The following is a 24118-nucleotide window of genomic DNA, read 5'->3' on the forward strand; positions in this document are numbered from 1 at the left end:
ACAGCCTGAGCCCAGCTGCTGGAGGTAGGCAGGTAAGGAGAAAGCCTTTGACAGAGAGGTAAGGTCTTCTCAACAAGTGGTGCTAAACAATGGGAAAGGTTTAAATGAACTTGTAATCCTGGCTGCTTAGGTCAGGTACTGCTCTTAGGCTGCATTACTTCTCCAGCTAATTCACCCTCCAGCCATCTACCACCTTGGGCCCCATTTTGTTTTTCTCTATGTTAAATTTTGATGTAATATAGTAATATTAAGTTGAAGTCCAGGGGTGTTTTCTCTTCTTAATATTCCAAGAGAGCAAGACAGGCTGTGGGTTGCAGTGAGGCAATACGAACCAAAACAGAATCCTTGCTCTTTTTGGGTAGTATTAGGCATATAGTAAGCACAGGGCATATTTGTCCAAAGAACAGATGATGAAATGAAAAAATGACTTAGCAGTCAGACAACAGCCACTCCAAGTCTCTACTGATTTCTCCCTCTTAAAAAGAGCGCACATTATCATTTTCAACACCCATGACTCTCTTGCCATTTTGTATTGGAAATAAAATACTGCAATTTCATTTTCATTTCAACAAATGTCCATTGCACTACGCGGATGTCTAAAAGATGAGGAATTTGCAGGGACGTGTTTAAATCACAAAATAGTATCAGTAGGAGCAAACACACCTGTTCTTCCAAGCTGAAGGCCAGAATCTCCGGGAAAGTGAAGCCTGGGATTCTGAGTGCTTGTGCACCACCGCGGGCAGGGCTGTCGGGACACATGTGACGCGATGGTGTCTGTCCCCAAGTCACGGAGGAGAGCCCTCACCAACCCCTAGGATTGCTCCAGGAATAAGTAAACCCGGCCCAGGTTATGCAGAACTGAACGGTGTTCTGGGGTCCTCCTCTCCCTGGCTGAGGCTCACAGTCAAGGCTGCCCGGCCGTTGCATCGTTTGTGTCTCCCGAGAATAGGGATGCGGACAGCTGCTCTTCCCCCCGGAGAAGACAGTGGATCTTTCTATGGCCTTTCTGGGAGTTTTTGGTATGAAAAGCGTCCTCGGGTCCAGAGCAAGCTGAGAGAAAGGGAGGAAAGACTGGGACGAGATGTGGGGAATGGGAAGGACTCCACTGCTCTGGCGAGACGGGCGCAGGTGAGGAAGCGAGTTCCCAGTTGTGCATCTGACAAGACGGCGAACAAGTGAGAAAGGCAGTCCCACCTGCGCCCACCCGGTTGCCAGGGTGATCTGAGCTGTACCCTTGCAAGGCGTTCCTGCTCCAAGGAGCCACGAGGATCCCGAGCCTGAGGCCCCCGCCCCTGTAGCCCAGGTCCCCAGCCCCGCCCCGCCCCGCCCCGCCCCGGGCTCGAGGCTCCGCTAGGAGCTGGCGGAGCGAAGGTGCCCAGGTCTTCCGTGGCCAGGAGGATGGCCAAGGTCCCGGAGCTGGAAAACGCCTTCCCGCGGGCGCATCCTTCGCCCCAAGTTTCCTCTGAGGTCCAGGATGAGTGCTGTGTGCAGCTCCTGGGCAAGGGCTTGCTCGCTTACCCCGAAGAAAGGGTGTACCTGGCAGCTGAAGCGCAGCCCGGAGGAACGCTGAGCAGCAGGGAGAAAGAAGACTCCGAGCTGCGAATGGGAGTTAAATCAGGTGAGTGCTCTGCTCCCTCCTGGGTTGTCATTTGGACAGGGATAATGTAGTCTATAAAAGGCATCCAATAATAAAAAGTAAACACACCGCAAACATACAGATATGTAGAATATTCTATTCGGAGCTTTGTATTTCCCCCAGGGAAATATTTGTTAATTAGAAATTAAGGGACTTCGCATAGGTGTCTTCCCAGCCCTCCAGTGGGCACCCGGTTTGACGCAAAGCTACATTAAGAGGATACTTAATTTATTTTATATTCTGACTTTCTGTATTATCTTTTCAAATTGCAATCAGAAATGCATTTAAGCAATGGTAGCTTTTCCTCTGAAGAAGAGGATTCGGACAGTCGCGACAGCAAAACTAAAGCAGCCGATCCACAATTGTCTCAGAAGAAAACCATCACGCAGATTATGAAGGATAAAAAGAAGCAGACACAGCTCACACTGCAGTGGTAAGACTCACTCACAGGGGTACGCTTAAGAACCTGTTGAGTTTTAAAAGATAGTATCTTCAGGATCTTTGCTTGTCTCATTTTGCCTCTCACTCAACCTTTTTGTGGGAAGTTTGAAAAACAAGTTAGAAATTTATTCACATTTTTCCCATTGAATATTTGCTAGAGAGACATATTTTGGTACTGATGAAAAATGATCTACAATACAAATAAAACCACATCACTTTGTTCATTATTGACTAAAACTATAATTTATTCAAATGTAAGCAATAATGAATGTTTTTATGACTTATTTACTTAATATACAATCAGTTTGCTCCTGTATATTTCTTATTTGGTAGTTATATGTTTATAAAATATGATTCTTAAAAACAATTTGAGATGATGAGGATCTTAACACTGTATTTATCCATAAGAGGGTAAATTTAAAAGGGTGTATTGGCCATAAGGTTAAATGTATTTAAACTAGAAGACATAGAAAAATCAGTTAAAATATCACTATTAACTTAAGTAAATGTTCAATTATTTTCACCTGTCATATATGATTTATTATAGTGAAATATCAAAAATTGGATTTTGTAGGAAAATTTAAAAGTCCAACGGTTTATCAGTAGGCTTTCTTTATAGAGAACATTTTATAATATGGATCTAGAAGGAAGAGGGATCTAATGTAAAACATCATATTAAACTTCCCCTCATAGTTTGAAGAAGTAGTATAAATTTTCTTCTAAATTCCAAATAATAAGCCAGTAAGTAAAAAGGTCTATCCACCGATTAATTACATAATCTGTTTATATGTAAAGTATTATCTAAGTCTTAGGAAAATGCAAAAAAGCATAAAACTAGTAAATTTTTGTTTTTATTTATTGTAATATTAATTTATAACTTTATATACTATATTTTTATAACTATATATTTGAACTCTTTCAAATATTTGAACTATAAACCAATGATCTTTTAAAGTTATGGCTTAACTATTGAAGCTGATGTCACACTTACTGGTTAAGAATAAACCAGAACACTAAATAATTGAGCTAATAATCTGGAATATTTAGGACACAACTATTTTAATTTGAATAATCGAAGCCAAAGTGTTTTGATTTCAGATATATTGTGGAGCTCTTTCAAATGCTCACTTTCACTTTTTTTTTCAGTTCAAATTGAGTGAATGAAAACAAACTTGGGTTTATTTTATAAATATGAATGCCTTACAATTAAAGAAAGAAGTTATACTCCAAATTAATATTGTACTTATGTCTAGGATTACTCAGTAATTTGAAGACAAAAGCAATGCTTATAACATCAAAACAGCCAGTGAAAAGCGAGTATTATGTGCATGTCATTAATATATAATTTTTAAATAGTTGAGAGTTTCTCAGTGATTTTCATATTTTTGTTTAAATGTTCCACACCCTCTTCCCCCAAAAGTGACATATGTTTAAAAAACCTAAGTGAGTTATCTGTATTTTGAGATTTTCCCTGAAGTGTATAGATTATATTGAGGACAGTAAAAATCAGAACTGAAAGTTGAAGTGAAAAATCTGATCGAGAAACTCCAATTTTCACTGTCAACTAGGTGTTTGGTTTTATGTATGCAGATCTTACTTGGTTTTGCTTTTATTTTCCTTCTTCATAGCAAAAACAGATGTCTGATGCTTTACCTGCTTAAGGAACATATCCTTTACCTTTTATCTTACGTACCTTGGGAATTATGTTAAATCAGAGATCTTAAAGAGTTCCACACAATTTTAATCTAAATATATACTCTATATTGCATTGTTCTTATATAGTAATAATTATGACTTTACTATACATAAACTTGGTAAATTTTAGCCAAAAATCACCTCATGAATTGTTAGAAAAACTGGAAATAAATTCTAGAAGTTCTGATTTCTTGATTGCTGTTCAGATGTTTGCAATCTTTAAATATATATCATTACATTTATATAAATTGTGTTTAATTGCAATTATAGGCATCCAAACTAAATAGAATTGTCTCTAAATTTGTATTATTATATTTATACTATAAAGCTTAATTTATGTCATATTTGGAGTCATCTATAGAGAATTACATAATGTTTCAAATGTGCAGGATATTTTAGGGAATTATAGTACTGCTCACAGTTAAGGCATAGGATAAATATAGATCAGTACCATCTTGGAGTTATGTGAAGTGAGTTTACTCATATGTATTTTTCAAAATACATACATTACCATGCTTTCCTAACTATTGGGGGTTTAGAACTAGTTTGTGAATAGAAGTAAATGATTGTAGACATTTGCCATCCTGAAGCTTGGCAGCCCTTTAGCATTGAGAATGTTCTTTAAAAAAACAAACAAACTCATTTTCAATTTCACTATTAATGTTTGTATATCACAGAGAAAACCCCAATGAACAGTGAGGCTTTACAATACATAAAAATAAGACCTATTCTTTGTGGTGTGGCCCAGGCAAGAGTGGTTTTATGTTAGCCATATTATTTTAACTACACTAGCAGGTGTTCATTGGGGTTCTAGCTCTTCTGACATTAATCTATGATCTGATTTTGAATCGTATCCAGTATACATCTACTCATGAACTCGTTTGTATAAAGTGTCTATTCAGAATGGGCATTAAATCAATATGAAAGGGGAATAGAAAGGAGAAATAAATAAAATGTTTGATTTGACTTTTTGCCTTTTTTCTTAGGCTTGAAGAGAATTACATTGTATGTGAAGGAGTTTGTTTACCACGGTGCATCCTTTATGCACACTATTTAGATTTTTGCAGAAAAGAGAAATTAGAGCCAGCCTGTGCGGCCACCTTTGGAAAGGCAAGTGACACATATTGCCTACACTACCTTACAGTCAAAGTCATGTGAGGCAGAGAGTATGGGAACAAATTCATCTAAAAAAAGTTTTCATATAGAATATTATGAAATTTGTTTCTCAAGCATATATGAAATCTCTTAAGAGCTGTATCTGGAATTGTTACATATTTTACTTCGATTTTACCTATTATATGTTTTACCTTGAACTACTATATATTTTGAATGTTAGAACCCTACCTATCACAAGGTTTAATGTGACCTTAAAAGGAACTCCATTTGAGCAATAATACTTTCCTTCAAAGTGGGATTTATTAAAGAGTGTGATCTAGAGTGTATTTAGCAGCAAAATTAAGTGGAGGTGACAGGTATCTTGGTAATGCAGTTGATTATTATGTTTATTATTTAGCTAGTCCAAGTGTAAGAGTTTTTAAAAGATTTTTATCCTATTAGATAAATATCGTAGACCTCCTAATTCTCCAATTTACCCTGAGTATGTTTACACCTCAAACTCCAAGATGTTATGGGCTGATTAAATTTCTCTCATTTTAATATATTTTTCCTACCCAAATTGTATGACTAGATGGGAATCTGTAAAACTGCCATTACTATATTTATATATGTTGATCTCATTTTGAGAATCAGGAAACACTATCAGTATCTTGTGAAAGTCTTGTTCATTGAGATGCCTATGCTCAATTGCCTAAGAACCTAGGATATGCCCCCAAAACTGTAAGAAGCTTAATTAAGTCTCAAACATTGCATCTTATATAAACTGAAATCCAAATTCTAGCCTGTAGAGGGACTCATTGCCCAGAAAATAATGAATACTATGGTTCAACTTCCAGTTTTTAAAAATAAAATGATTTATTACCTTATTTTACAAACCTATCTATTTACAAGAGTTGTATGATATGGTGCATGGTACACCCATTGATTGAGGCTCTAGCCTAGGCTATGACTAATTTGTGTGAGCCCTTCTTGAAAGCATTTAATCTCTTCAAAATTCAGTTTGCTCATTCTGTAAAATAGAGAGGTTGGATAAGACAACTTTTAATGTCCATTTTAGCATTACTATTTTATGAGTCCACCTTATGGCAGTAATTCTTAACTTTTTGAGGAGTCATGAAAGACGCTGAGAATCTGGTAAAAACTACAAAACCAGTTCCCAAGACTTAACACATACATAGTTTGCCATGGAGACCTGAGAAGATCGATATGGATCTCCTTTAATCCAGATTAAAACCCCTGCTTTACGTAGACCTTTCTTTTTGTTCTTCAGTCCAATGCTAATTTTTTTGGCAAATCTGGAGAAAGAAACACAGGAAAGAAAAATGTTAAAACATTGCTGTGGAGATCCTGTAAAGCAGAAAAAGTCTCCTGTGTCCCTCCAAGGCTGGAGATGGATATTTAATTGTAGACAAACCTCTGATTGTAAAGAAACCCACTAAGTTGATAAAGTAATAATTGCCTTGGGTATCAAGACAACTTTTACTTGAAGTTTTACATTTACTTTCTAGAATTAATTAGTTATGGATGATTTGCAACAGAACCACACACTTTCTGGAAACTAAAGTTCTTGATTTTCTTTTTAGACAATTCGTCAGAAATTTCCCCTCTTAACAACACGGCGGCTTGGAACAAGAGGCCATTCAAAGTAAGACATATCAATAAGCACATGTCAGACCAGTACATATGATACCTTGTGCATGAAAAGTGATACAATGTAAAATAAATATTGTCTTTATCAGTGAGTAGAACCAGATATTTTTCTTCTTGATGAAGCAGACTTTTACCAACTGTAAGAACTAAAAGGAAAAATAACTGAACATTAGGATAATGTTTAAAAAGCAAAATTTGCACAAAGAAATCATAATATTTTTTCTGATGAAATAATTTAAATATATCATTTTCAAACCTTAAAGCCACTCCTGAAGGCACCAGTGTCATGAAGGGGAAATGTGTATAGCTAAATAAGGGACCAAATGGAATTCACACTTCTAAAGAGCAAGGCCAAAGCCAGGGGCTGAAGCATGGTTCAGGTTCTTCCTCTGGTTTCCTATCAGGTGATAATTTTTAGAATCGCTCTGTCTCCTTGAAGACAAATAACATGCCCAAATGACCTCTTTGGTCATCTCTTACTGTAATAGAAACATAAAATAAGGTGTCACATATTCCCTCTGTTCATAACTTTAGCTACTTTTTTCTTTTGTGGAAATCTTTGTACAGCTCGCAGTTACAGGTTCTTGTCTATCAATTATTTACTCTTTTCAGTTTTTAGTTTTTCCTCTCCCTCTGCCTACAAACATATCCGGATCTCTTTTATGTTGATAAAAATGAAATTATCTCAAGCCTCTATACTACTCTTCCTAATTACTGTCACTTTTTTCTTTGTTGTTTCTTGAAACAGTAGCTATCTGCTCCCTTCCCCTAGTGTGAATCACATGACTCTGTTCTAGTCCAGTTCTTTACTAGCCATGAGTCAAAAACCTAATGGCTCATTTTTACTATTACTCATCTTCCTTGGCACCTGTCTAACATTTGAACCTGCTGATAATGTCCTCTTAAAATAAATACATACATAAAACTTCCTCGATGGCTTCCCTGTCCAAGCCCTGCCAGGTTCTTCCCTTCCCTACCTCATTTGTAGTTTGTCCAGTGTCTTCTTCTGCCCTAACATCTAGTTCAGTACCATTCAATGAAATAAAATGCAGCCGTGTAGTTCAAAAAATTCTAGTAGTCACACTAGAAGAGTAAAAATGAACAGATACAATTGATTTTCTTGTTTCTTTTAATCCAACATATCCAGAACATTTAATTACCATGTAATTAAAATAAAAATTATTAATGAAGTATTTTATGTTCCTTTCTTTCCTGCTAAGTTTTTGAGATCCAGTGTATTTTACACTGAGAGCACACATCTCAACTCAAACTAGTCACGTTTCAAGTGGTTAGTACCCACATGTGACTAGTGGAGACTCTGTTGCCTGGCTCAGTCTTAGTCACTTGCCAAAATGAGGTCCTTTTTCTGGACTTCTCTTGAACCTGTCTGTCTTCATTCTTACTTTTGTAACCTGGTTTTGACTCAGTATTTCCAGTCCATTCAATACATTTTTTTCCAAGTTGACCTAAAGTTCAGATTCAATCGTGCCTCTCTCATGCTCAAAAACTTTCACCAGCTCATAATTTCTACTATGAAAAACAAATTTTTCTCACTTTGACATTCAAGATCTATTATAATTTAGTCCCAACCCATTTTCCTATTTTATAGTCTGCTTCTCACTTCTCAGCATGTAGCATGTGCTCTTCCCAAGTTATTGTCCTATTACCAATTGCTTCACCTTCAACTGTCACTTCTTTGTTTATGCTGCCTTTCTCCATTGAAAGAGATCTTTTCCTCATGGGTATTTTGAAATGTCATACATGTAAAAATAATGTCTCATGAACCACCTTTTCTTCAGAATCTTTTCTTAGCTTCTTGAATTATTTTAGATTCTTTCTACTCCTATAGCAATCTGTTGGTACCTATCTTGATGTGAAATTAACTTATTTCTTCCACTCAACAGATAGTATGTATTTTGAGGATAGAAACTTTGTCTCATTAATATTCATATTTTATCTGGTGTCTGATGCATAATAGGTTATCAATTAGTATTTATCTAATTGATTCCAATTAATGTTAACAGTATTGTGACCTGAGAAAGAGAAACAAAATGCCAGATTGAAAGAAAATATTAGATTTTTCCTTCCAATCAAGGAAGCTTTTTTTCAAAGTTGAGTGAATTTATCTGGCTAATTTTTGCTGGATTTGATTTCTACTGAATTGTGTTTGGAGGAAAGATCAGTTTGTATTTTAGATTTTAGGAGAAAAGGCAAAGTAATGCTGAGAAATCCTCTTCATAGGATCTACAAGACAGCAGGCAGGCAGGTTGCAGAGGTCAATTAATCCTAGAAGGAGCCTTTAGGATTAAGGATGAATGATTAACCTTGTCCTTTGTGACACAGTGAGCTCCAATGTTTAGGTTTGCATAATAATAAGTGGGAACTTTAGGCAATTTGTTTGGTATCTAAGGGTGGACATGCCCAAGAGCAAAGCACTAGCAATTTGAATTTTCTTCTACTTTCCTGATATAGCACTTGCTTTTTATAATTTGCTTATTGTATGTTTGGTATTTAGATAACATTAAAAATAAGAAATATTCCATATGTAAACTAGAATGTTGAAAGGTATGGCAAAATGTAGAGTTTGTGTACCTTGTAATTGGTAACGTTTTGATGTAGTTATTATTAGCCAGGTATTTATTCTGTTTTTATGTATTTCTAAGAGATACCCTTAGATTTTTATCTTGGGAGATAGTATATATTAAAAGGCAGCATTGCCTAGTGGTAGTTAGGAGCATAAAGTTTAAAGTTGGACAAATCTAAGCTTTAATTCCATACTTCCATACAGAACGGTGTATATGACTCTAGATGAATTGTTCAGCTTTTCATTAGTAAACTAGGTATAAAATATCTATCTCATAGGTTTGTTGTGAAAATTAAATGAAATAAAGTATAGGAATGGAGAAATGAATATGGTTCCAACCTTACTATTCTTATTAATATGAAATTAATCACTCAATGCATCAAAAAATCAGCAGTGCAGTTAAAGTTACTATTTATTGAGAACTACACACACACACACACACACACACACACACACACACACACACTGTAATCCTTACAACGATGAGATTGGAATTCCTGTGTTTTACAAATGAGAAAACTGCAGTTCAAAGATTATTGATTTGCTCAAGCCTACACGGATACTATAAAATAACAATGTTGCATTTAAATAAACGTTTATTTGGCTCTAAAGTTTGTGCTCTGTCAATTAGTAAAGCCTCTTTCTTTCCGATAGCAGTCACATCAACACAGCAATTGTTTAATCGAACTTTTGGATCTTTAAAATATAAATTTTGTTTTTTTTTTAAGTCTAAGTTTTAAAAATTTATTAATATATTAGATTCTTTTTCAAAGAACTAACAACATTTTCTCAAGCCCCAATCATAAGGCATTTTAAATTATTTTATATTAATTGGGATATATTTATATTTATATTAAAGCAAATTTGTAGTACAAACACAATTTTGCTTTCTGCTTTTAATTTTTGTCCTAAACATTTCTATATGTTGGTATATTATCTTCACACTCATTATTTCTAATGACTTTAATATTTTTAAAATTTACACTTTATGGAAGATCTTTTTATGCTTATAGAAATATGAACATATGATGAAGCAGAAATAATAAATGAAGAAGTAAACATATTTTGACAGAACAGAAATTTATAATTTCTTCCAATTTTACTAGTAATTTGGTAAAATTTTATTGTCATAGTATTTAGTACAATGCCTTAAATATACAACCATTGAATATTTATTTAATTATTTCAAAAATGAAAATAAATTAGATATTAATATATTTTAACTTTTGCAGAGTATATAAAAATATATTAACGATGGTCATTTAAAAATATAAATTCTTAATTTTTGCCAAATTCTTATGGTATATGCTAGAGTATGTCCAGTCACTTCATTTGGGTCTCTCAGACATAATTTATTTTAGGTCATGATTAACATAAAAGATTCTTCTGCACAAGATGAACCACTGTTTCTAAAACTGTCCTTAGATGCTGTTAGGATCCATGAAACCATGTACCATGTATGACATTCTGCAGTCTGGAAAAAAACACTGATCTATGGTGAGAAAGAGATGATTAGTAGATTCTAAAAAATAGGAGTGAATTCTGTGTTTATTTTCAAGTTCTGTTTCTCTAACTTCTGACCTAAGTGGGTATTAAAGTGGTCAGTCCACAACTCACCTTTGTGCAACTGCTAGCTCCTTCCCTCATCTAAAAAGTGAAAGATGAAAACAGTTTAAGAGATAAAACGAGCCAAAAATTTATTCAATCAAAAGAAAGGGAGAAAATATTTCAAATGAACAGTTACATTAATAACAACAAAAACAAATAGAATCACTATGAAGGGCAAGTTGTCAAAATCAGAAACAATTAAAAATTGAATAATTTGTTTCCAGTGGCAAGTCCGATGGATGTTCCTCATAAGAAGCCATTGTTGCCAAAAGTTGTGGAAAAAGGTCTCTAAAGAATAACATTTGAGGTCAGAAAGCCTGCCCTAGAGCATCTAACCTAAGTGTGCTTTTGGGACAAAGCCAACTTAATTGCAGACCACAGTAGCAACTTAGCTCCCCATCCCTTCCTTCATTCTTACCATAACCTCCCTGCCAAGAAAGCCAATATTCCCAATGGTGGATTCTTCCCATTTTCAACACTAAGATAAAAACTGACTTTGCTTTTGTGTTTTTTCTTATCTTCTCTTTGATTTACAACCAATGCCAAAAATATACACCTGATTATATTTTTTCTTTTTCTTTTATTTTATTTTAAAAAGTATATTTTATTGATTATGTTGTTACAATAGTTCCAATTTTTTTCCCATTTGCTCCCCTTTGCCCAGTACCCCTCTCCCCCCAGCTATCCCACCCTCCTCCCCTTAGTTCATGTCCATGGGTCGTGCATATAAGTTCTTTGGCTTCACCCTTTCCTATATTATTCTTTTTTAAAATAAATAAATAAATAAATAAATTTTTATGACAATAAAAAATAACAATTCCCCCCTCTCAGATTTAAGACCCTTTATAATCTTATAAAGGACAATGGGTGAAGGTCTCATGCTCCTCTGGCTGCTCTAAGCTGGACATGGTCATCATCCTACCTACCCTTGGGCGAAGAAATCCCTAATAAGGGTGGAGGTGTAGAGGGGAGGGTGGCCTTCCCACATGGGGAAGGATCGTGCAGACTCCAGGTCAGTTTGCTGTCTCCAGACAATGGCATGCTTGGTTTAAAAAGTTGGCATTTTTGTTGTATTCTGGGGGCAACAGATTTGGCAGCAGGGTTAAAAGGCATCGTTCAATCCATAAACACTAGATGACAAAAGGCAGGGCTTAATTTTTCAATGTCCCACATTAGGGGAAAAAATGGCTTCTTTGGAAGTTATGCAAGGCACATCACACCTGTCCAAAACCCTTTTTCCCACTATACTTAGTTTGGGTTGAGTGGAATATTTTAGGTCCTCCCCTCTCAGATTTCTGGGCCCTTTCTGTCCAAGCCTTTAGGTTAGAAAAGAGAAACCAGTTTTAAAGTGAAGCCCACAGACGACCCCATGCTTCACCAACCAAGCCACTTAGTTCAGCCAAACCATTGAGTCTCAGGAGGCAGTGCTGCAGACAAGATTAAGTGAGGCCTATATGTACAGACAATCACTCAGGTAATGAGACCATAGGCTTATGCCCTATGAAAACAGAACATACATGTTAATTTACACAACATAACCCACAAACCAGTCTCTATATCTGCTAGATTGTCTTATTGGGAAGACATCCAGTTGCAAGGCATTTGACATTCTTCTCGCCTGTAAATTAAGCATTGTTAATGATGTCACAGACCTAGTTTAACTTTCAAATGAAAACAAACTTTAAATGAAAATAAACTTTAAAGACAGCTGCACTAGTTTATAGTCTACCACTGAGCACTGTGATTTTCCTTGAATTGCAATTTTTTTGCCATAAGATTACCCTCCTTGTCATTAAAGGGACTGCATTAAGTCCAGTTTTAATTTATCCTGTTCATTTGCATAAACACAACAAGAGCAGCAAATGATCACATATGATCTTTATGTCTGCTTTGCTGGAACTTACACAAGGAACCTTTAGGGTGACTTTCAGTCTGCCCTTCAGGGTACAGAAGCTGAGCCACATACCTGCCATTCAGCCTTGCTTATAAACACCTGTCTTTTCCAAGTCCTTCAGGTTTTCCATTGTGCCTTAAAGTCTCTTCTAGCTATCTTTCAGGAAAGCAACCTTCGTTCCTTCCCTGGAAAGATTGCCATGAACCACAAAACCAACCAACCAAGGTACCAGGCCTTTTTTCTTGTGGGCTTTTATTACCTTCGAAAGTCAATCCCAGTTCCTCCACCTGATTATTTTTCTGTGTGATATTTTAAAATTTATATTTTGAATAAATAAAAATAATACAGCATTCCATAGGTACAAAAGAGTAATGAAAAATAAATACTGCTTATTTTATATTATAAATGTATTATATCAAGAATTATCAGTCCACTCATATTTATATTGATGTATAAAACATGGTGCTGAAGAGATATAAAGAATAATAGAATAGAGAACATGGTGTCCAAAAACTTCTACTATTAATATTTATTTATTTAAAAAACATTTTATTGAGTATCTTGAAGATGAGTAGGCCCTAGGCATACAATAATGAGCAGAAAGAGTCTGTATCCCACCCTTGCTCCAAATAACTCAGAGGAGTAAAGGAGAACAGAGTTGAGTAGATTTCATGCACATGATAGACTGTTTGACTTGAAGTTACATTTTAATTTCTTGTAGACTTTAATCAGTTGAATCTTGGTTTCAGACATGATGGACAAAAGCTATTATCTTATTTATTAGTGGTGATTTAGTGGGTTAATAAAACAGATATGGCAGCTGCTCTTATCATAGTTAAGTTATTGCAAGTCCCTGAACAGCTTAATCCCATCATTTCCTTATCAGTTATCATTTGTGTAGTGTAAACCAACATCAGGGCTACTAGCTCAGTGGGAACATATGTTTCAGGAATTCTGTATAATTACTTAAATGGAAAAGAAGAAATATAAGTGTAGATATAAATAGATCAGCAAATTAAGAAAAGTGTTAGACACATGTAAATAGTAGTAAAAAAGAGCAGTGAAATTACATTTGTCCTATTAGAAATCTCTTATATTTTATAACATTAACTTTAAAATGTGGACATAAAATTAGTGAATAATTCTTCTTTATTCCTAAAATGTAAATGATATCTGTCATTTATGATATGACTACAGACAGTTGATACTAATGGATAGTAGTTCACAAAGACTACTTGCATCATGAAAACATTTTCTCAGATAAATTAGCTAATCATGCCCAGAATTTAAAATAATTTATTATATACCTTCTTTAATAAAAATGGATAAAAACATTTAAGGAGAAAGAACTGTGCCATGTTTGAAATCTTCAGAGTAACCCACAGGGCAGGCATCAGGTAGTGTTATATAAATTAAAACAACTAGTTATCCCACAGTGAAAACTTCACTTTTTTATTTAACATGCACCAGCATATGTTCTTGTTATGCTAGGATGTCTGGCAAATATGTCCTAGCAAGTTTATTTTAGGGAATATATTAACAGCAAAATAGTGCTATAAAATTTTGCAAGTGAGATGAAAAATCTGTGTATACGTTGCATGAAATTACCCACTTTTATGAGGTGTGTGTTTTAGCTCTTAGGAGTATAAAGAGCTGACAATTTTTATCTCTTCTCTGTTTTCGAAGACACTGAATTATCACTCAGATCATAACATGTACCTAGACTAAAAGGAAAATTAAAGTAGAAAAATTATATTATTAGCTCTAGAAAAAACTGGATATGAAATGTGCTAAAACATTACAATGGTCACTGCAAAACAGAGATTTATACCCCTAATATTCTTTCTACCTAAGTATACTGATTCCATGCCCTTTGTACACATTGTTAGGTATATGGCATTTGTTCAACCCCAATATTTTACTGGCAACCTGGAAATACACAGTGCTAGAAGGAGGTTATTGAAAATTATTGCCTTTAAGAGAAAAATTTTAAATCAGTTTCTAAATGTTCAGCAGGATACATTGACTCATCCAATAAATGAGGCTTTTTCTCCACAATAATATCTAAGGGGAAATGCAATGAAGGAAAAGATGCAACTTTCTTTCTCCAAATCTTACATTTTAGTAGGTGAGGTAATCCATGTATACACACACCAATAGTAGGAGATATAATGCTGCATAAGTTAAATGACCAAGTGAAGAGCTCAAAAGACAGAAAAATTAGTTTTGCCTGAGAGACCAGGCAAAGCTTCATGCATTAATGCTCTGCCTTGAGTCATGGTTATGAAATGAGGCATGAAGGAAGAATATTGTCAGTGGAGAGAGAGCTCAGCATAGTCAAGACACTAAGGTGGGAAAACACAGTTATTAATGGAAAACAAGTAATCCTGATACAATAAGTAAGTTTATACCATCTTAATTGTAAGATCAAAGGAGTTAGTAGATTTACTTACATAATTTTAGACAAGAGATTCTTCAATCTCTACTGAACTTAAAATTGTGCCATTTTAAGTATATGGTACTATTCATAAAATTTTCTTTATGACGCATTATTATTTTTAACTTTTTATGATGTTAATATATTTATCCAACAGATGTTTATTGGTTTCCTATTATAGGGAGTCCTAGTTTATATATGGAGTTTCAAATATGAAACATCCAGTGGTATAGTTCTTAATGATTTGTTAGCTATCATTGCTTATGTGGAGTAAGCATTGTGTATGTGGAGTACAAATATATTCAATCTATATTTCATTTAAGAATTTCTAATTATAAATAAAATTGAGATACAAATATATCTATATATCCATCCATCCATCCATCCATCTACATCTATCTGTCTTTTGTATCTTGAGTATGGAGACAGCATGGTCTATTGAAATGAAGAGTGTTTTATAGAGATATGCATTTGAATTTTGTCTTCAAATTCTTAACTTTTCACACAATTTTTTAAAACAAATCACAACCCTTTTAAACTCTGCTTTCAAATGGAGAAAATACTTTAATTGCTAGCTGCTGTAGAAATTTGAGTCAAAGTTCTCTGCATGTAACAAGTGCTCAATAAAAGGTATTCATTTCTAATTAACTCTTAACACCTGCTTCAATTTTAGCACATATTAATTTGGTATTGCAGTTCTTTTTAGTGAATGCTTTTCTCTCCACAAGACTGTCAAGTCTTCTAGGGCAGAGACCGTCCCCCTCTCTTTGAATCCTCAACACCTGGCCTACAGTAAACACTGAATACATGTCTAAAGAAAAGGGAGAGCTCACTCTTTCACTGGTTCCCTATCAGCTGGCATGTTTATGAGATTGTACTGATGGAACATGCTCAGCTACACCAATATATTTAAATGAGGAGGTATTGCTAATGAGAAAAACACATATTTTTCATTTGTGGACTGAAATGTAGCTGACCAAGTTACCATCCTTGGGTATCAGTGTGTGTCTGGTTACAGAGCCATTTACATTTGACATATGAATAAAATACATTACTTAAAAAGGACTTTTTTATTTTAGTAGATATAAAATCTTGACTCTGAATGTAGGTGGAAGCATCAAGTACATCTAATTTTTGAAATAATTTGCCCTAATGATTGGAAGAGAAGAGCTAAAATAATATAGCCATTTTATTAAAATAAAGAACAAATGAATTTTTTCAGAAAAATATCCTTAAAAATCATATGTAAGAAAAAATTATAAATCCATTTTAGTTAGTATTTATTTGACCCTAATGGATATTGCAATTTTTATAAAAAGTGATCATCAGGTAACTTTTAAAAATGGAAGAAACATGTGCCCTAGTCTTGGCCAGTGTGGTCACTGTCCCGTGATTGGGAGACAGGCTAGTTCAGGAAGCTATGGACTAGGTGGGACATATGAAGCATTCATGTTCCTGACCTGATTTTTCATGTTGGTTTTTTCATCATTGTATTGACAACTACACAGTGATCAGGACACAGTACAGCCTTTAATATTTCTTAAACTTATGATCATTCCTTGACTTATGATGTTTGTCTACCACCTGTCAAGGCAATGTAGTTTTATCTCAGTCTGCATGGCAAACCACTTTTCAGTAGTATAATATATTTTATGTGTTGAAAAAGGTAGATGAGAAAGAAGAAGATAAAGTTATAATAAAAGATTATCAACTTTTAAAGCAAGTGGCTAAATGTATTTAAACTATAGCATCTTATAACAAATAGCAAGCTTTGCATAAGAACATAAAATTACAATATACTGTATTTTTATTGTAATAGGATTTCCTGTTCTCAAGCATTTCTTGTGCTATTTCTTCTAATGTGAAGACATTTCATTTGCTATCTTAGTTCTAAAATCTAATAAAAGAAATATAAATATTTATTTCAGATTCTTGGTTCATTAATATACTTGGCTAAGTAGCATCTACATCTGCTCATTTATTCATGGTTTTGAGATACTTCTCTTTCTTAAAATTTTTTTTTAAATTAATTAACTTATTTTTTAATAAGGTTACTTTAATTTAATTTTAATTTTATTTTATTTATCTGTTTTTAGAGAGAGGGTAAAGGAGAAAGAGAGGGAGAGAAACATCAATGTGCAGTTGCCTCTCACGCGCCCCCAACTGGGGACCTGACGTGCAATCTAGTCATGTGCCCTGACTGGGAATCGAACCAGCGACACTTGGTTCGCAGGCGAGATAGTTCTCTGATCTATTTTCATTAATATACCTGCTTTTGGTAAGGTCTTAATGACAAGTTTCCTTCTTTTAGTTTCTAATAAGAGATAAATCAGTACAATATTTTAGAATTTCCCTAAGTTTCATATTTTCTCCCTTTCTCCCTTTGTTATCCATAACCTTATGGGTGCGTCTTCCTCATCTACCAGAAGATTACTTTGTGCTCTGTAAAAATTAAGCAGCTATGAACCTGTTCTGTTCAGATTAACAAGTTACTATTGTCCTTCTACCAAAACTGAGGACTTGAAAATGTGTTTCTAGTCTGCCAGAATCATAAAATGTCTTCATTTATTTACCTTGATCACTCTCTGTTACTATTTCTCAAATATAATAGCTCTTTCTGAAAATATTTATTATATTTAATTTATTAGTGTTAGAAACTCCTCTCTATCTCAAATGTACCAGGGTCACTAAAGGTGACTTCTCTACCACAGCACTGCCCTTGGACCCAATGGGAGAGCACCCATCTCTGGGCGTCACACTTCAGAGCTCTGCTATGGCCCTCCTCCAGCTGTTTCCCTCCCAAGGAGATAAGATGTCCACAGCCCGAGGGAATGTGTGTCCACCCAAAGACCACTTCCCCCTTATAATCCACATTCCAAGTCCCTGGGGCAAGAGAATTCCTTGTTCAAACAGCCTCCGGTCTCCTGGGCCTGTGTGGGCTCTTTGTCATCCCTTGTCAGGAGGATGCTCTGCTCCACCAGTGTACAGAGAGCAGAGGAATGGCCAGGAGACTGCTGCTTGAAGGGTGCATGTGTGGATGGATCTTGGACACGGAGGCTGCGGTGTTCAAAAGAGGCCCCTCATGGTGAAAAATGGAGCAGGGGCTGACAAGAGAAGGGGGCTGAGGGATGGTTCTTCCTTCAACTGTGTTTCCACATGGAACTCCCGGAGTCTAAGAAGTCTAAGTTCAAATAACCTACCAAAACATTATGCAGTTAAATTGTTAAGATAGGAGGAAAAGGACAAGGACAGTGTATTTAGTAATTTGTTTGCTTGACTTATATAGTTTAAATATTTGGATATATGGTATTTAGGCCCCCATTGTGCTCTCATCCTGGGCTTTGAAAACATTCAGGGGTGGAATTGCACTGCCAATTATCTTCTTTATTGCTGAGGTCAGAAAAGGGCCTAGGAACTCAGATCCTTCAGATGGTGAAGCTAAGAAATGGCATTTTAAATATGGTTACACTGGGATCCCTTTATTCCCTTTTATTTTATCCCTTCCCTGATCTCAGATGAATACAGATTGAAATGCAATCATTAATGACAAGTTAAAAGTGAAATGGTAGGTAAGCAAATAGGCAGAGGTGCAGCATGGGGAGAGAGGGACAGTGAAAGCAGGAGTTCACAGGCTTGACCACAGTCACTGAATGCCCACTGTATAACCTTTGCAGAGTTTGTACTTGGGTGTGTGATATGTCAGGAGTTCGTCATTTTGGACAATATGCTACAGAATGAGCCTAGATGAGATCCTATACTTACCTGTGGTTCAGGATTCACACGTTTATATTATTTATATCACATTCTATGATTTATATTTCTGATGATTCATGACATAGTTTGCACCCTCCTGCCCCATTGTTGCACAAAGTTTTGAAGAGAATATGACAATGAATTGAACTTCTTGTTCCACACGAGGGAAAAACTTTTAAAGAGTCACATGCTTAATACCTATTCCTGTGCATGATATTCATGTCTTCCTCACATGTAATGATACAAAGAAACCTTACCATTTTCTTATTCAGTTGACCTAATTCAAATTGAATGGAGCCATTTGCAAATAGATACATTCTGTATACTTAGAGCCAGTGCCTACATTTACAAATTTAATGCCTACAGTTTTAATTTACAGTTAAATGCCTACAATTACTTTTTTTTTTTTGCTTTGAAACCTAACTTTTTAGAGGTTTGAAGGAGTTTGGCAGTAGATGATTATTTTATCTTTACCAAGTCAAGATCCAGGATATATTTATTTAATATATTTTAATATATTAATATATTTTGATATATATTAAATATATATTTAATACATTTAAAATGTAAGTAAGATTATTTATCCTCAAAGAGAGATTTAGTTTACTAAGATGTTATTTGAAAAAATACCAAGAAAGGAAGGTGATCAAAGGGTTGCAGTTCTTACTTGTGGTTTACTTCAATTATATTTTAGAATCTTTCCCCACTCCAGAAACTCCTACATTAACACAGAGCTGGTTCCTGTCCTTGCTCTAGGTATCATTATTACGGGATTGGCATCAAAGAAAGCAGTGCATATTACCACTCCGTTTATTCTGGAAAGGGTCTGACAAGGTAGAGTTCCACTATCTTCAAAACAAGTTCTCTGCATTTCTTTAAATATGCATGATATCTATTGAATAGAATGACTTACTAATTTTGCTTGTTAAAATGTTTTCTTTTAAGCATCAGACCTTAATTTCAATGTTGTATGGACATTTACAGTGATATGGTCTAGATTAGTGTACAATTTATATAATTTGCAATCATTAATGACAAATTAAAGGTGAAACAGGTGTTCCAGGGGGATGAAAAGAAAAGACCAGGGAAGTCAAATTGCTTTTGAATTAGTATTTACTCATAAGGCAGAATCTGTTTTCTGGCTGAATTCAGTAAGAATAAAGGCAGAAATTTTAAATGTGTTTTTCTTTTCCTAATAGACAACCTGTTTTAAATATCTGTGTGCTTGACCAGTACCTTACACAGATAAAGAGTTTTTTATTGTGTAATCGCCTCTAATTACATGTGCCTTTACTTCCAGCTTACCTTAGTGAGATAAAGCTACTGACCTTTTTGAGTCTCTGTGAAAGGAAAAACACAAGTAAATATAGAGAACACATTGCTCTAATCTGCCATTAATAGTCAGGAGGAGATTATTCATAAGTAAAGTGACATTCTGTGAAACCTCTGATATATACAATTATTATTTTTTAAATTCTAAAACTCTGAATAATTATATATACATCTAAGATTGCCTTGATGACATATCAAGAATTACTTTTAGCTCTCAAAGAATGAATTATATTTAAAAATAAAGTATCCTGTGGAGGAAGGAGGGAATAAACTTAGTCACCTGAGTCATACCAAGATGAGCTCAGGTATCACAAAAAGCATAATGGAAGCTTACTAGCCACTACTCATTGTAAAGTGCAAATACAGCCTGGAACACACACACAAATATTTACTATCAAGTATTTTTTGCTTACTTCAAATCTTACTAGACTTCCTTAAGGATTCTTAATTTTATTTTTCCTTAATAGACTTATTTTTTTTTTTTTAGTAAGTTGAAAAAGATGCTTAGATCCCTTTGAACATCAAATAGATTTCTCCAGATTTATTCCATTAATCATGGTATGAAATTACTATTTTGTAGGTTTTCTGCATTTCCTTGATAGCTATAACTGTAAATTTGTATATATTTTTAACTAAAGTAAAATCAATTGATTTTTAAGGTTTTCCGGAAGCAAGCTGAAGAATGAGGTAAGAATACTTTTGTTGTTTTTTTTCCCTATTTTACTTCTGCTCTTATACGTATTACAAACTGAACAGTAAGTGTTAATCACCTTCATTGTCAAATACAGAAATAATTGTTATTTCTTAGGAACCCTTTGAATGATTGAAGACCTCAGAGACACCTAAGTTATGTTTGGGGCAGCTAATGGTTATTTACATGAACCTACTGAAAAACTTCCAGTTAACCTAGGAGAGGTGATTTTTTAATTATCTTTACCTAATATCAGATATTTAAGTGATTGCAAAGAAAAAGGCCATTACTGATCCGAGAAATTTCCATTTAAATATAAACAGAATGCCTAAAGCTGAGGATATGGAAATAATTGTCATTTGGAATATACCCATTTGGACAAAACCTATATTAGGCGTCAAGAAGCCCAAATGTTGCTACAGTTTGTTTTAATGTTATGGTTTGTTTTAGCCACTGTGTGTGTGTGTGTATTAGACACTTTGCTGATCACTTCTACAATAAGGCAGGACGTGAATGGTAGAGGTGGGAGCTGGTAGAAAGTATACATTATACCCCCTAGACTCCTCTCCCCTTCTTAACCCCCAATCAAATCACAGATCAGCAAAAGGACTTTATCTAAATGAGTTATACTACCATTAGGGACTGCATGGCTAATCAGGCACACGATAAGGCCTTCATTATCCTCAAGTTAACTAATCATTCAAAAGAGGTGCCACGGAACTCAGGGCACATGACAATGTGCTGTGTGGTAAATCTAGACCTGAGGTAAATTGCAACTCCATTAGTTTGATGAAACGGTGCAAGCATATTATCTTAAGAAATAATACAAAGCCCCAATCCTCTGAAATGATCAATTTCTTTCCACTAGTGTTTTTAATGCAGTTCATGGCTAACTACATCATAAAATCCTCTAGATTGCTCTTGTTATCAATGAAATAATAGCTCTTTATTAGATAAACAATTGTGAAAGTGCAAAAATATTGACTTAGAAATATACTTCCGTTGACTGAAGTTTGTCAACGAAATTTAAGTAACTTCCCTCAGATGTTTTTTCTACCACTTCAGTGGAGCTAGGGGTACTAGCAAAACATCAGCTGATATAGCATGTGTATGACAAGCCTTGCTTTATAGAATAAAAGAAAAATGTTTCTCAAGTCTACTGTTTCATCCTCAGAAGAGTATATACACTGCAAATTCAGGTGTAGATTTAGTCAATAAAGTTAAAATAAATGATTTCGGTTAGGCTATATAACCTATTTTCCTAAAGATACCTGAGACAATAATAGAGTGATGATTATAGAAATTAGCACAATTAAGGGATTTCTGAAAGCTCAGGACTAGTCTAGATTTTTATAAAAAATGATAATAAAATATTTGTTTAACAAAGTTGAAATAAAAACAGTAATTTGTATTTAGAGTGACCAATCATCATAGGTTGCTCAGGACCCGAGACTTTCAATGCAAACCTACATATTTCTGGTCATTTGAACATTAGTAGTTGTGAGATAGAGAAATGGGTGTTAACATTTATAGTTTATAGCTAAGGAAACTGAGGCTAAGAGATGTATTTGCTTTTTAAAATTCTGAGTAATGTTCTATGTTCTAAAACCCATGGTCAAGATATTAATAGATATATGGAGTTACAGATACTAGAGAACAAAATAGTGAATAGATAGATGTGACCCTTAACAATACAGCAGAAAAATATATCTTAAGTAAATATAAGTAATTATGAAGGGTGTCATGGTGGTTAACCTAGTTTAAGTGGTTAAGGATATTTACCGCAGGAAGTGACATTTAAGGAGAGAACTGAGAATAAGTGGGATTTTCAGAAGGAGTGCAGTAGTGGAAGAGAGAGGAGCAGTGGCCCAGACAGATGGTAGAGCATAGGCTAGGGTTTCTCAACCTTAGTATCATTTACATTTGGGGTCAGATAATTCTGTTGTGGGGGATGCCCTGTGCATTGTAGGATGTTTATAAGGTAGGAACTTATAAAAGTTAAATTGTAAGAAGCAGCAGAAATACAAAATATTTAGGAGCAATCATAGTAAAAGAAGCATACTATTTAAAAATGCAGGTATAAAGGAAAATTTTAAATAAAAAGACATGTGACGTGTCTAGGAATGTTAGTTATTATAAAGGGGCTAATTCTTCTTATATTAATTTAAACATTTAATACTCTACTAAAAATATCAATGGGTAATTAACTTTTTGAAATGATGAGAATATCTATAAACTTGATCCAGAAAAATAGAAAGTAACAGTTAAGAGAAATGTAAACAAGAATAGTCAAAAGGAGATTTGTCTGGTAGATATTAAAATATGATGACACTATGATACTGACTCAACTAAAGATAGAACAATATATAGCAGAAATTAGATAGCTAAAAAAAGACCTCGTATGTATGAGAATTTAATGTATGATCAAGGAAACATTCCAAATGAGGAAGAAAATATTTTTCAATGAATTGCCTTAAGATTTTTTCTGGAGGAAGATGGAGTACCAAATAAATAAATAAAATTATTTAGGGCATAATGTTATAAAAATATACAATTTGGGGAAATTTTTCTATGCCTCATGCCTTTATGAATTTCATATAAATTATTATGTATAAAAAGAATTATTGGAAGGAAACATATGTATCTACTTAATTTCTGGTGGGGAATGACTTTCTAAGCATGAAAATAATTTAAAAGATTTCAAAGGAAAAAGTGAAACAAATCAAAAACTTCTTTATATCAGAAGTACATACACAAAATTTGAAGTCAAAGAAAAACTAGGAAAAATATTTTCTGCTAATATGACAATGGGATAATATTTCTACTACATGAAAAAATTCTATCAATTTATAAGAGAAATATGAAAACCACACTAAATAGTAAAAGACATGAATAGACAATACACATAAGAAAGAAAAGACCAGTAAATGCATGAAAAATGCATTACCAAATAAATAAAAAGTTAAATAACATTTTAAATGGTAAAATTATCAAATATTAAGACGTTGTTATGAAGCTGGTGAAGGCATGGTGAGATGAGATCTTTCATATCCTGCTGGTGTAGAAAGAACCAAGTTTCTAGAAAATAGTTGCAAGATCTGTATCAAGTTTTTAAAGTGTTCATACACTTTCTCCCACTAATTTTACTTTTTCATGAATATCACGTAAAGAAATAATATAAAATGCGGGCAAAATATCATGCATAAAATTGTTATTGGCTACAGTGAACAATTGTATGCAACCTAAATATCTAATAAGAAGGAAATGGTTACATAATTTAT

At 34.3% G+C, this 24118-nt stretch overlaps 1 protein-coding gene across 1 annotated transcript in view; it reads left to right on the forward strand.

The window, feature by feature from the left end:
- The first annotated feature begins 1398 nt into the window (after positions 1-1398).
- Positions 1399-24118, forward strand: part of RFX6 (regulatory factor X6) — a 52950-nt gene continuing 30230 nt past the window's right edge. The window contains exons 1-6 of the mRNA XM_090280619.1: positions 1399-1618; positions 1913-2069; positions 4759-4882; positions 6472-6533; positions 19571-19648; positions 20806-20833. Of these exons, the coding sequence (XP_090136745.1) occupies positions 1399-1618; positions 1913-2069; positions 4759-4882; positions 6472-6533; positions 19571-19648; positions 20806-20833 (669 nt within the window). The remainder of the gene's footprint in view (positions 1619-1912; positions 2070-4758; positions 4883-6471; positions 6534-19570; positions 19649-20805; positions 20834-24118) is intronic.

The sequence above is a fragment of the Furipterus horrens genome, unplaced genomic scaffold (assembly GCF_987537825.1).
Source record: "Furipterus horrens unplaced genomic scaffold, mFurHor1.1.pri manual_scaffold_6, whole genome shotgun sequence".
Lineage (NCBI taxonomy): Eukaryota > Metazoa > Chordata > Mammalia > Chiroptera > Furipteridae > Furipterus > Furipterus horrens.